General features: G+C 41.0%; 1 protein-coding gene across 1 annotated transcript in view; it reads left to right on the top strand.

Moving 5' to 3' along the window:
- POLE2 (DNA polymerase epsilon 2, accessory subunit) overlaps positions 1-13,567 on the top strand; it is a 30,171-nt gene that overhangs the window by 3,249 nt on the left and 13,355 nt on the right. The window contains exons 3-10 of the mRNA XM_004436356.3: positions 1,486-1,561; positions 3,563-3,640; positions 3,776-3,869; positions 7,129-7,203; positions 10,036-10,119; positions 10,731-10,787; positions 11,203-11,251; positions 11,876-11,948. Of these exons, the coding sequence (XP_004436413.1) occupies positions 1,486-1,561; positions 3,563-3,640; positions 3,776-3,869; positions 7,129-7,203; positions 10,036-10,119; positions 10,731-10,787; positions 11,203-11,251; positions 11,876-11,948 (586 nt within the window). The remainder of the gene's footprint in view (positions 1-1,485; positions 1,562-3,562; positions 3,641-3,775; positions 3,870-7,128; positions 7,204-10,035; positions 10,120-10,730; positions 10,788-11,202; positions 11,252-11,875; positions 11,949-13,567) is intronic.

Consider the following 13,567-nt stretch of genomic DNA (forward strand, 5'->3'; position numbering starts at 1 on the left):
ATCCTCAGTTAGACTTCTAGGTTGAAGTAGAAGGCGGGCATCCAGTATGAAGGCGTCCCACCGTATGAGACGTGCCCCTGGGGGCATTCCTCCTGAGCGGAACCCCTAGTTCCATTGGAGACGCTTACAGCTCTGCCCTGGTGCAGCTGTCACCACCGTCTTTCGTGCACTTGACTTCTAATTTTGACCTGGGCCTATATGGTCCCTTTTGTCACTCTGCAGGCCTGTTACTTTGTCTTACTTAAGTTAGTTTCTCCTAAATGTTTGGGGGGAAAAAGAGTAAGTGAGCAGGGCTAACTCTGCCTTCTTCAGCCTTTCTTCAGGGGTCTTTTGTCAGACATGTAACCTTTGCCATAGCGTGGGCCTACAAAGCAGAAATACTCTTCTTGAAGAAAATGTCCAGTGTTTTCTAGAGCACTGAACCGTAGAAGTGGGTGCAGCTTGCTTTCAGTGTTGGATAGATGCTAGTTTCTTCAATTATATAGGAAGAAATGTGTTCCATGATACAGGAGAAATTGCTATTATATCTCATTTCCACTTCTAAAGGCAGAATTTTAAATATACCTTTGCTTATAAAAATTCCTTTACAGTTGGAAATTTAGAAAGTGATTAAATTTAGAAAATTAGTGTGCCTTCATTTAAGATGGCACCTGGTATTTTGCCCGAGAACATACCAAAGTGGTTAAGGGCACCCACTCTGGCTCAGACTCGAGTTTCTGCTGCTGTCTACCCCTAGCTGTGTTCTTGGGCAGGTTATGCAACCTCTCCAAGTTGCACTTTCCCCATCTGTAAGATATGGGCATACTAACATCAACCTTATAGGAGAGCCGTCTACTGGAGTAATGCTTGTAAAGTCCTGAGCATAGTGCCACATATTTACTAAGGGCTTCATAAGTGGTAGCTGCTGTTGTTATTCTTGGTACTGTCATGCCTACCGAAACATAGCACTTGTGATAAAAGGTTATCCTAATGTAACCTGATTATGCCTCGGAGCTTACAGGAGTATTTTTATAACTGAATTTATGTTACTAAATAATATTTAGAGAAGTAAGACATTTGACTATGTATTAAAGTATTACACATGTACTTAAGTGTGGAAATTAAGGTATTTGAGATACAGCTTTTGTTATTGTTCTTTCCCCCCCCCCCCAAAGCCCCAGTAGATAGTTGTATGTCATAGCTGCACATCCTTCTAGTTGCTGTATGTGGGACACGGCCTCAGCATGGCCGGAGAAGCGGTGCGTCAGTGCATGCCCGGGATCTGAACCCAGGCCACCGGTAGCGGAGCGCACGCACTCAACCACTAAGCCATGGGGCCGGCCCATTGTTATTGTTCTGACCTAACACTTTTTTCCTCCTACAGTCTATGTAATGAGAATCTCAGGGTCAGTGTTTGCAGATTATTTTTAGGAAAAAAAGCTATCTGTGGAAAGAACTGATTTTTATGCCTCTTTTTAAAATTTGACTTTCAAATTCTCTTTTCAGTGTCATCAAACATGATTGAACGGTCTGTAGTGGAGGCGGCCGTCCAGGAATGCAGTCAGTCTGTGGATGAAACTATGTATGTGGATAAATGAACTTTTCCCCCCGTTGGAGGTGTTATTAAGTACTTATTTTAAATTATTTTATTAGGGTAATAATTAGTGGTCATCATTTCTACAGTGTTTTTTTTTTCAGTGTTTCTTTTTTAAGTGATAGCCTGCGTTATAAACTTCATTATCAAAGGACTCAGTTTTTTCTAGGATTTGAGATTATAGTGGTGTTTGTACCATAGCTAACTTTTCCCACTTACCCAACTGATCTGACTTTATATTCTGTATGCTACAAGTTAATTGAAGTGAATATTCAGAAGTATAATTTACTTTTGCTCTTAGGAAAGTGCTAAGTCCAGAGAAGTTCAGTGACTTACGTTGGGTCACCTGGTGAATGGCAAGTGAGGGTAGAACCTCAGTTTATGACTTTCCCCTATCTCATGCTATTAGGGCTTAGGAATTTATATGGCAGTGCTTTTGCCAGGTTTTATTTCCCTGAGTGTCCCTTTTTTCTTTCCTCCTTTGAATGTGATAGTTCTTTCCAAATTCGTAGGGTTTTACCAGGAGAGAAACATCTGGGAAAATGGACAGGGAGACAGTTTTTTTTTTTTTTTTTTTTTTTGTGAGGAAGATCAGCCCTGAGCTAAAATCCATGCCAATCCTCCTCTTCAGACTGGCCCTCAGCTAACACCCCTGCCGATCTTCCTCCACTTTATGTGGGAGGCTGCCACAGCATGGCCTGACAAGTGGTGCGTTGGTGCGCGCCCGGGATCCGGACCCAGGCCACCAGCAGCGGAGCGCTCCTGCTTAACCGCTACGCCACAGGGCCGGCCCCGAGACAGTTTTAACTTGAATAGTTTTTTGTATTTGAGGAGATCATTGAAAGGAGTCATGACCTTATTTTGGTCAGTAGTTTTAATGTTTTCCCTGTTAGACCTTATTAGAACTGCTAAAAAATAGAGAAATTGAGGACTTTTAATTTTATCCTTGCAAACTCATTATTTAAGATACTAGAGTACAGTGACATGCCCCTAGAGCCATCAATAGAAATTCAAAATGACTGCATCAAAGTATAAGGATTAGAATCCTAAAATAGGCATTACAGTTACCTGTTGTTTCTGTAAAGCTGTTTATATGCTATAGTCAGCCAATGTAGAGGGCTGTGGAGACTGAATGGTAAATGATCTTTGCAACTTCAATTGTGCAGAAATAGCACAAGAGAGAGGCTCTCATTTTTATAGATGGAGAAATGGCCTGGTAAGTTAAATAACTTGCCAACATTGACCCACTAGACAATGGTGGAGCTGGGCCTGGATTCTAGGTTTTCTTCAAGTCCACTGGTTCTCTGCTGCTCTATGCTTAGTGCCACACGGGGGTAGCAGGAACATTTTTTGACCATTTTCCATTTGGGAGACAAACAGATAAAATTTTAGGGCAGATGTTTTTGGTTGGAATATTTATGTAATAGTGCTGTGAATTTTTTTAAAACCTCTTTCAAACATGGTTATGTTATTAATAGTATCTGAAAGTAAGATTATTTTGTTGATTTTCCTTCTCTAACACTGGAAGTGTCAAGGATATGGGCAGAATTTTGGGAGTCCTTTTTCTATTTTACAACTTTTCCTGGGACACTTTTGCATAATATTTTAGATTTTAAAAATTATTGGAAATGAATCATGTCCTTTAATAATATTGTAGCTCATAAAAGGAGTACATATGGGGAGAGATTTCTTTAAGATGTGACTATTTTATACATAGATGTTCTTTTCAACAGATGACATTCTTAATTAGAAGTTAACTTTATTTTTTTTTGCTTGAGAGTGTTGGCAATGCTTTCTTTTCTCTTGAAACGAAAATCACAAGCTAAAGATTTTACCCCCATATAAGTTTTGACACTATAAGAAATTGTGTACATGACCTGTGAAAAGTATGTATGTGGGACATAAGAATATAATGCAAGTTTTCATGTTCACCGAAGAATACTTATGTTTTAGTAAATCAGGTCTGTGTTTTTGTGGGATGTTTTTCAGAGAACATGTTTTCAATATCATAGGAGCATTTGATATTCCACGCTTTGTGTACAATTCAGAAAGAAAAAAATTTCTTCCGTAAGTATACCATCTATTGATTTTAAGCTAATTTCAGATGTACATTTTTTTCAGAAGGTATATAGTCTCATGTTTCATTTTTGGCCTACCTTGTGTATTATGATAGTCAGAAATAGGCATTTCTTTTTTTTCTAGTGTTTTAATGACCAACCACCCTGCACCAAATTTATTTGGAACAGCAAGAGATAAAGCAGAGCTGTTTCGTGAACGATACACCATTTTGCATCAGGTAAGTTGCGGGGAAAAGAGACTGTTTCAGCTTAGGTAAGACTCAGGGATAATTAAAGGATGGAATTTTGTATTTTTCATTCAATAGACTGATCTCTGTATTTGAGACCATATAGGAGAAACAGAAATAAAGAAGATACTTTCCTTTTAGCAATAACGATGATGATAAAAATAGTAGTTGATGCTCATTATACGCTTTTGATATGCTGGGGCCTGTGCTTAGCACTTCACAGACATTATTTACCTTGTTTAATCATCACATCATCAGTGTAAGCATAAATGCTGTTATTATCCCCATTTTACAGAAGAGGATTTGAGGTCTAGAGAAGCTTAATGACCTGCCCAGAGATCCATCTAATAAGCAGAGACAGGGTTTGAACCCAGTCTGTCTGACTCTGGAGCCAGCCTTTGCCTACTGCACTGCACTGCCTTCTAGCAGCTTACAGGCAGTGAAGTTAAAGACATTTGCACAAGTGAAACATAAATTAGAGTTTTAGATGTGCTATCACAGAGATACAAACAGAATGCATTCAATAGAAACATGAGGAAAGGCTTCAAGGGAACAGTGTTTGACCTGGGCCTGGATTCCTCTGATCATGTGGAGATGGGCAAAAGGTGATGGCACGGGGTGAACAGCAAAGGGAACACGGGCTCTGCAGGAGGGGACAAGCAGTCAGTCCACCTCGTGTGGAGAGGAGGGCTCGTGAAGAGGAGTAGTAGGGGATCAGTTTGGAAAGGCTCGGGGAGCCACATCGTGGGAGCGCCTGGATGCCACTCCGGGAGGTGGGACTGTTTCTTGGCACAGGGAGCGTGGGATTCCAGAGACCCCATCACAGCGGGGTGTTTGAGCACTTCCTCTACTGGCAGATCTTGGGATGAGTTAGAGTGTGAGAGAAGCTTAGAGGAGTCTGTAGGATTGGTCCTGGCAGAAATGACAGGACGGAGGAAGTGGCAGGGGAGGAGGCAGAGGGGACAGCACTGGCACAGTGGAAGCTGTAGTTCATGTGACTGATTAGAAGTGAGGGAGAAGGGAGAGAGTGAAGACTCGGAGGGTTAAGGCTGTGAGCCTGAGAGAGTAGACGGGCAGAAAATGGTAATGTGTTAACAAAATAGGGAAAAGAGCATGTTTGGGGGTAGAAAATGGTACTGTGTTAACAAGAAGGAAAAAGAGCATGTTTGGGACGATGACAGCAGGTTCTGTTTTGGACATTTGAGTTCGGGTTGTTAGTGAGATGTTGGGTGAAATGTGCATCTGGAGCTGAAGGAGGAGATCTGAGCAGAGTGATTTAAGGGCACCTGCCTGGGGAAGTAGAGGAAAGTGCAGGGAGGAGACCAGAGAGAGAGAGAGAGAAGGGAAGAGCGTGGAAGGTGGTGGCCAGGCCAGGATGGGGTCACAGGGCAGGAGCACGCAGAGGTTTGGAGGGGGAGAGGGTGGCCAGCAGGAACAGGCACTGAGAAAGGGTGAAGAGAGTGAGCACTGCAGATTCTGTCTCTCTGCTTCCGTCGCCCACGTAGCGTGGCCACGTTCATCTTCCCAAAGTGTAGCTCTGAGCTTCAAGGAAGTTGACTGCCCCCTGAGTTCAATACAGATTATATTTAAATTTGACATCTTCTGACACATTTTTGGCCTAATCTCTACTTTTCCTCTAATCATACTCTGTGCTGGAGCCAAAACTGAGATCTGGAATCATCGTTTGTGTTTCTCCCACTTCCTCTGTGACTTTGCCTCTACTGTCCACTCTCTAGACTGCTCCTCCCTCTCATCTCTGTTGTTGAAACCCTCCTAATTCTGGAAGGTCCTCTCCAATCGCCCCTCCTTTCAAAGCACTTCTTGATCTCCAGATGGATGCAGTCTCTTCCTGCTTTAAATCCACTGATGTCTCCTACGTACATCTCCTATGTCGCTTGTGGACTTGGCTCTGCCTTGCCTTTGGGGTGCTTATCCCCGTTATTAGACGGCAGACTCCTCGTTTATTTCCTCTGCCACGTTTGTCACTGTGCTTTTCACAGAGAAGACGCTCAGGAAATACCACATTTCTTTTTTCTTTCTTTTTAAAAATTGTGTTTTAAAGCCCACTGTATTATTTTGGGTGTGTCACTTAACCCTTCTGCGCCTCATTTTCTCATCTGTCAAATAAAAGGGTTGAATTTTAGTCCATTCATATTTTTATTGCAGTTGTCTTCCTGAAAGCAAATCTGATTTTATTGTTATCCTACTTCAAAATTTTTGTTCTCCATTGTCTATAAGATAAACTTCTTAGTTTGGCATAGAAAGTCTGTATTGTTGGGCTCTTTTATTGGAAGTTATAGAAACTCAAACCGATTAAAAGGGAAAATATTTATTGGCTTGTGGAGAAGTCTAGAGGTCCATCGGTTTCAAGCATGGCTGGATCCAGGTGCTCACACGATGTCGTGAGACATCTCCGTTTTTCTGTCTCCCAGCACTTTTTTTAAATTGATTTTACTTTCAAACAAGTCTTTCCTATGAGGTGACAGAGATGGCCACTGGTAGCCTTGGCTACTTGTGGAAAGAGAGTTCCTCTTTTCTAATAGTTCTAGCAAAAGTCTCTTATTGGCCCAGCTCTAGGCACTTGCTCAACCTGAACCATTCACTGGCCAAGGGGACGGACTACTTTGATCCTCTAGGCCGTGCTGGTCTGTCTGTAGAAGGGGGAAGGGGCACCGGCCCTACCTCAACTACATGGACCACAGTAGGGGAGGGACGTTCCCCAAATAGATGCTCCAACTCATCTCTAGCCTTGTCTGACCTGCCCTGTGCGCCGTGTGACCCCACTGCACTGAGCCCGGCTCGCTTCCTGAATGCTCCTTTACTCTTGAAACTCTTCCTCTGTCTTGTCTCGGCCTCCTTTTGTTTCTTACCAGCAGAGTCTTCATCCTTTGGGATATCGTTGGATGGCCCCTCTGCCCAGGGTCCTCTGTTGGCTTGTAGCCTGTGGACGCTTCACTCACTAGTCCCCGGGCTCTGAGGATGAACTTGCTCTGTTGTTTTCATGTCCTCAGCCCAGAGGTGCAGCTGCCAGGCACACAGTAGACCTTTTAAAAAAATTCTTTTCAATAATTTTATTTTTAAAATTACCTTTGTAGGTATTTGTACATTAAATTTTATGGGTTTTCAAATTTGTCGAGACTAGGTAATAGTAACATTAGTTTAAGGACAGTGTTTCATTAGGGTACTGTTTTAATGAATCATAGTTTTAAATGTCTGCTTCAGCAATTCATGTGAATCTTTCTTTTCACAGCGGACCCACAGACATGAATTATTTACTCCTCCAGTGATTGGTTCTCACCCTGACAAAAGCGGAAGCAAATTCCAGGTTAGAACGTTATCCTAGTTATTTAGGGGGTGTAAGTGTACAAGTTTAATATTTATTGCTTAATTCTAATTTATTGAATTTTAAGTAAAAGTGAACCACTGGTAACTGTTCAACTAGCTAACTGACCTGTGCATGCCCCCTGTTGATAAAGTCCATACCCTGTGCGCGGGGTCCTACAGTCTCTAATAAAGCTACTGCTCCCTTCTTTGGGGCAGGCCCTGAGACTGTGGGAGCCCCCAGAGGGTCTCTGGCCACGAAGACAGATCCTAGTCCTCCTGGCCCATTTGCTGGGTACTGCACTGGATATCTGACCCTTCCTGCCCTCACTCATACTCCAGAATACTGGTCCTTGCCCAGCCTTGCCCTCTAGTGACCACCACGCACTTGCTCAGCTAAAATGTACTGTGTCTGTTGGAGTGAAAACTTCACTTAAGGCCTGAAGGAAACAGCACTTCTGGAATGGATGAGAGCCGATGGGCCCCGGGGTGGTGGGGCCCCGAGGAGCAGAGGGGAGAGTGAGAATGTCTTCTGTTGTGTGTGCCTGCCACGTTTATACTGTTAGACTTGGGAAAGTGGTTACAAACAGCACTGTCCCTTCTGTTCCAGCCACACACCTAGTCACTGTCAGTCCGTCCGTGGCTTTGTTCCCCTCTCCAGCACCCAGAACCCTTCCAGGGGACAGTCCTTACCTACTTCTGTCTAGGCCCCCCATTTCTGTGAGGTTCCAGATAGGTTCTGAAGAGGCCATTAAATTCTCTGCCATGTTAGATCAGAATTCATGATGATGAGTAGCCTGATAGCTACTAAAACAATAACACTAGGGGCCGGCCCCGTGGCTTAGCGGTTAAGTGTGCGCGCTCCGCTGCTGGCGGTCCGGGTTTGGATCCCGAGCGTGCACCGATGCACCGCTTCTCCGGCCATGCTGAGGCCGCGTCCCACATACAGCAACTAGAAGGATGTGCAACTATGACATACAACAATCTACTGGGGCTTTGGGGGGAAAAGATAAATTAAAAACAAAAAAAACAATAACGCTAGATCATGCTCACATCCATGTTTGATGGCAGCACCATAAGGAGTAAACATTTATAGTATTTGACAGTTTCTGCTTTTAACTTTTACTAGAGAAAAAATTGTGGTAAGTTTTGGAAATTGACATTACTTACATTTCCGTACCAAAGCCCATTTGTGTGTTTTCTCATATATGTGTTAGGTTTCTATGGCAACTGAGATGCCCACAGCCCAGAAGCATTACTACTCCTCTCCTCCTTGCCAAAGTAACTTTAAGGCTTAGCTAAATAATTTATTGTTCTTTTCAGTCTTTCTCCGCTGTTTAATTCTGTATCCCTGATGGTACGTTCCTATTAAACTACATTTGTAGTACCTGTGTGGTCCTCTCCCTCTATAGATGCAGAAATGGTGTCCAGTTATAGCTTTGGGCTCCTGTGCTGCTTTATTTATTTTATGTGAATTGCAATATTTTCCCCAGTCTGTAGGTTGTCTTTTTATTCTCTTAACAGTCTTTTTGAAGAATGTAAGTTCTTAATTTTGTTGAAGTCCAACTCACATATTTTTTCCTTTTATGGATCATATTTTTGGTATTGTTTCTAAGAAATCTTTGGCTAACCCAGTTTTTAGGATACAGGTCTTGCATATCTTTTTCTTCAGATTTATCCCTAAGTATTTCATTTTTTAAAACTATTTTAAATGTACACCGTACTCCTGTGTTGCTTTAGGTTTGTGTTTCTTAGGAAGAACTCCAATATCAAATGTTAACAGTGATTATTATGGGATGATGGGATTATGTATGCCTTTATTTCTTCCTTCTCTATATTTTAAAATTTTTTCTGTAGTAAACATGCATTATTTGTAATAAAAAACATAATATGGTAGAGATAAAAGATGCTCCACCTGGTAATTCCTATAAAAATGAAAAATTATAGACCCTTTCATCCAGCAGTCCTGTTTCTGGAATTTGTAGAAGTTTGTCCAACACTTATACCCATGAAGTGGGCCAAGAGAGGGGCATAGAAATATTAAGCCTTGTTTTTATTGGCAGAAAATTAAGAATACTTTAAATGTCCTCTAATAGGGTTTGGTAAAATAAGTGTTGTATATATACTATAGACATCTCTATCCATTAAAAAGAATGAAGTATATCTAGACATAGTTAAATGGAATTATATCTAAGATATATTCAATTTAAAAAGTTAAGTTGCAGAATAATGCAAATAATATGATATCTTTTCAAATAAAACAAAAATTGGGTATGTGTTTAGAAATTATATATGTGTATATTAAAATATATTTAGGATTATATATAGAAAAGGATCTGAAAGGATTTTTTAAAATGGTATCCCAATTGTTACTACCTTTAACTTTCTGATAAAAATATAATGATCAGATTGAGAATGTAAATAATAATGACAGCTTTTCAAAATATTAAATAATTTAGAATATAACTTTTTAAATAGCCCGCTAATTTTCAAGAGGTACTGACCAAATAAAATAAATAAAATTTATATTCTTTTCTATATTTTAAAAATAAATGTACTTACCATCATTCAGAATAACATGGTATAAGACTTCAGTCATTGGTCCGGTCCTGAGTTGATATGGTATTTTTTTAGGCATAATTCTTCCAAGCCATTGTCAGTTGATATTTAGCTTTTTGTAGGATAAAATTATATTTTCTAAGTTTTATTTCATTTTCTACTGTACAGTAAGTGTAAATACTGAAATGTGCACTCAACATTCACTTATTTATCAAAATATTAGTTTCTTAAAATAACATATTTTCAGTCTTTAAGAATTAATTTTGTTTTATTTTAGCTTAAAACAATAGAAACCCTATTGGGCAGTACAACCAAAATCGGAGATGTGATTGTTCTTGGAATGATAACCCAGTTAAAAGAGGTAAGTTAAACTAATAAGCATCAAACTTTTATTTTCAGCCCTAGATTGATGAAATGTCGGTTACATACCACATTTCGACAGAGAGCATGGGAACGTATTCTTCATTGAAGGCTCCTACCTCAGTCACCAAGGAACCTTCTCGTCTGTGTTGGGTTTCCTGAGTAGACATCAGGAAAGAGTGTCTTGTACAGGCCACCAGTTTGCATAGCCTGAAATTAGTCCCCAGTGACCTCTGGTTGAACTGAGAGTACTGGATGTCTGAACAGGCAAAGCTGCAGACCACATCCTGCCTTGGAGACACTGTTGACTCTCTCAGGTGAAGGCACCTGCTGAGGCCCTGCTCATGGCAGCCAGCAAGGGTCCCTCCTGCCATCTCTTGATCTGCAGTGGTCATTCTCCAGGTACCTACGAGGAGTCTGAGTCTCAATTAAGTGGTTAGTCTGAGGGCACAAGACTAGTAAATGGAAAAGTCTAGACTAGGAATTGCTGATTTTTAAAAATCCACTGTACTCTCTACTATATTCTGTTGTCAAAATTATCAGCATTTTAATTATTTTGTCATAGTATTCATTTTTACATAAATGTGGACATATTTCTTTTAATTTTTTTAGGGAAAATTTTTTCTGGAAGATCCCACGGGAACGGTACAATTGGATCTTAGTAAAGCTATATCCTTCACTTCCGTTTTTTAAAAATCTGTATTACTTGAGTTGGGGAAATTGATTATATTTCATTCTCAAATTGACCTATTTGGGTTCCCAGTGTAACTTCCATATGGTGGTAGGGTAGGAATTTAGAGACATAATCCTAAACAGAAACAAAAAAACTTTAATTCCCCCTTATTTGGAGAATCCAGACAAATCACTGAGGAAGTCTATAACATGCTAAGAATGATCTATACTGTCAGTATTACCAGGCATGGGGACATGGAAATCTAAAATTTTTTAAGCTATGATCTATTCAGTTTCAAATGTGAAGCCTTTGAGTTTATTATTGAGAAGTCCTGTTGGGTCCAGAATGTGTGTTGACTTGATCACCAGCTTGAATGTAGACCTGGGATGATTTTCCTCAGCTCTCGTTTACCAGTTCCACAGCGGGCTATACACAGACTCGTGCTTTGTCTTGGCAGAAGGTGAGTCAGTGCACTTTGTTCCTGTGCTCCTCATTCTGCAGTAAAACCGTGTCTACGGTGGTTCATGTGTGTTAACGTGATGTAATTTGGGAGGACAGTGATTACGAGAGCATACTTTTGACAACAGTAAATAACTCTCAGACTGCTAATGGGCACGACGTTTCTTTTTGGGGTGATGAAAATATTCTGAAATTAGTGGTGATGGTGGTAAACTTGTGAATATACTAAAAGCCACTGAATTGCATACTTGTAAAGGGTGATTTGTATGACAAGTGAATTATATCTCAATAAAGTTGAAGAAAACCCAGATTTTACGTAGGGTCATAAAATGAAACATTTCCTAATCTGTGCACCGTCTCTGTCTGTACTCTAACATGTACTGAGAGATCAAAACGTGAAAAGTTTTACTTCTGAATCTGTTTCTATTTCATGAATTTTTTTATAGAACTGAGACCATATCTGGATCTGAAGTTTAGTGGCTCAGTGGGACTGGCATCCTGCCGTTAGTTGAGGGGACGAGGCGAGAGCCTAGCTTTACTGCGTCACTGCTTTGTGTTCCGTAGTTTTTCCTGTCGGACAAGGGGAATTGGACAAGTGAAAGTGATTTGTTACTTATCTTTCCAGGTTGGTTTGAAGACCAAGTGTTTCATGTCAGTGCCTTTGGGTTCCCGCCCACTGAGCCCTCCAGTACTACCAGGTATAACGATGTTTACCTCAGACTTGTAGGAATCTCGTAACACTGGCAGTAATGAATGTGAGGTGGTGTATCCTATCTCAGTTATTACAAGTGCTCAGGCTTTGTGTCAGAGGGCAAAGAGCAACGGAAAATGAGAGTTAGAAGACCAGGCTTTATATGTAACTGAAAACTAACAGATTGACCCCAGAGTAGTGCGATAGCATCTCTGCGCTTCGGCTTTAACTGGGAAAGATTTCCAGTCTACCTGTCTTCTTATCTATAGAGTTGATGAGAAGTTCAGCTGAGATAGGAGATAGGAAAACACTTAGAAGAATGTAATTCCCATGTTAATATAAAGTTCTTATTTTTTATTCTACTAATGAGTAAAAGTTACAAGAGGCAGATTATATAGCTCTTTAAAATAAGCGAAAGCATCATAATATTAGAGCGTTTCCAAAAGGGCCTTCTCTGAGAGGAGTGAGTTCCCTGTCACTCGAGGTATTGGAGCAGAGGCTGAATGATGGTGTAAAAGTTGTAGCTGGTGGCCTGTGGGTTGAATGTAGTCACAGACCTTTCTTTTCTTTTTCCTCCTTTGAGGTGTTAAAACACATTTTGAATTAGTTGCCAATGTTTAAAAATGAGACTTCTCGTAGAAGTCTAGATTTCTGAGTTCTCTTGAACATCAGCTCTGGCAGCATGGTGCCTGCATGCTCACCTGGCTACAGCTCCACTGCAGCGACTGCCCACCTGGGGCAGGGCATGGTGTATGCCAGCCCCTACCCAGTCAGCCTTGGCGGCTGCTGCTGGGAGAGCTGGTGTCACCTTCCTGGAGCCTGGAAGCACTCGAGTCTGCTGGCTCTGGGGAATTAAAGTTGCCTTCTCATCTTGAGAGTCTGTCATGACAGTGAAGATTTCAAGAAGAAGTGTAAGGGTTAAGATTTGAGTCCTAGTGTACCTGTGCAAATTCAGGGGGCAAGGGCCACGCTTGCTGGCTGGGTGTCCCTGCAGGCAGCTCGTCTTCCTGCTGAAGTAACCTAGGGAGAGTGCAAGTCACACCTAGGAGAACACACGCCCTTGTCAGCCAGCTCACTCTTGAGTGCTTTTAGTGCTAGTTTGTGGCTTTTTACCACATGGTGGGTTTTCTTTGGAATATATTTAAAGCAAAATTGCTATTGTCTTGGTATTTTAGTATCATCCAAGCTTCAAAATTACTGCTTTGGAATGAGAGGTATAATCAAGTGGCTGGTCATGAGCATTACCATTCGTTTCAATTTAGCCAAGAGATCATCATTGTAATGTCTCAAATAATTTTCCCTTTAAATCATGCCATTTTCTCTAAATTCAACTGTTGTGTGTGTGTTTAGTACACCAAAGGACTGGTATGAGGTGTCATAAAGTACATTAAAATAAAAGAATCATTTTATTCCTGTTAGGGTTATAAATTACTTTTCTCTTAAAATACCTTCAAGGGGCTGGCCTGGTTGCATAGTGGTTAAGTTCGCACATTCCGCTTCGGCGGCCCGGGGTTCACAGATTCGGATCCTGGGTGCGGACCTACTCACTACTCAGGAAGCCATGCTGATGTGGTGTCCAATATAGAAGAGCTACATCTCTACAACTATGATACACAACTATGTACT

This window comes from Ceratotherium simum, chromosome 3 (genome assembly GCF_057802395.1).
Source record: "Ceratotherium simum simum isolate JZ-2026a chromosome 3, ASM5780239v1, whole genome shotgun sequence".
NCBI lineage: Eukaryota > Metazoa > Chordata > Mammalia > Perissodactyla > Rhinocerotidae > Ceratotherium > Ceratotherium simum.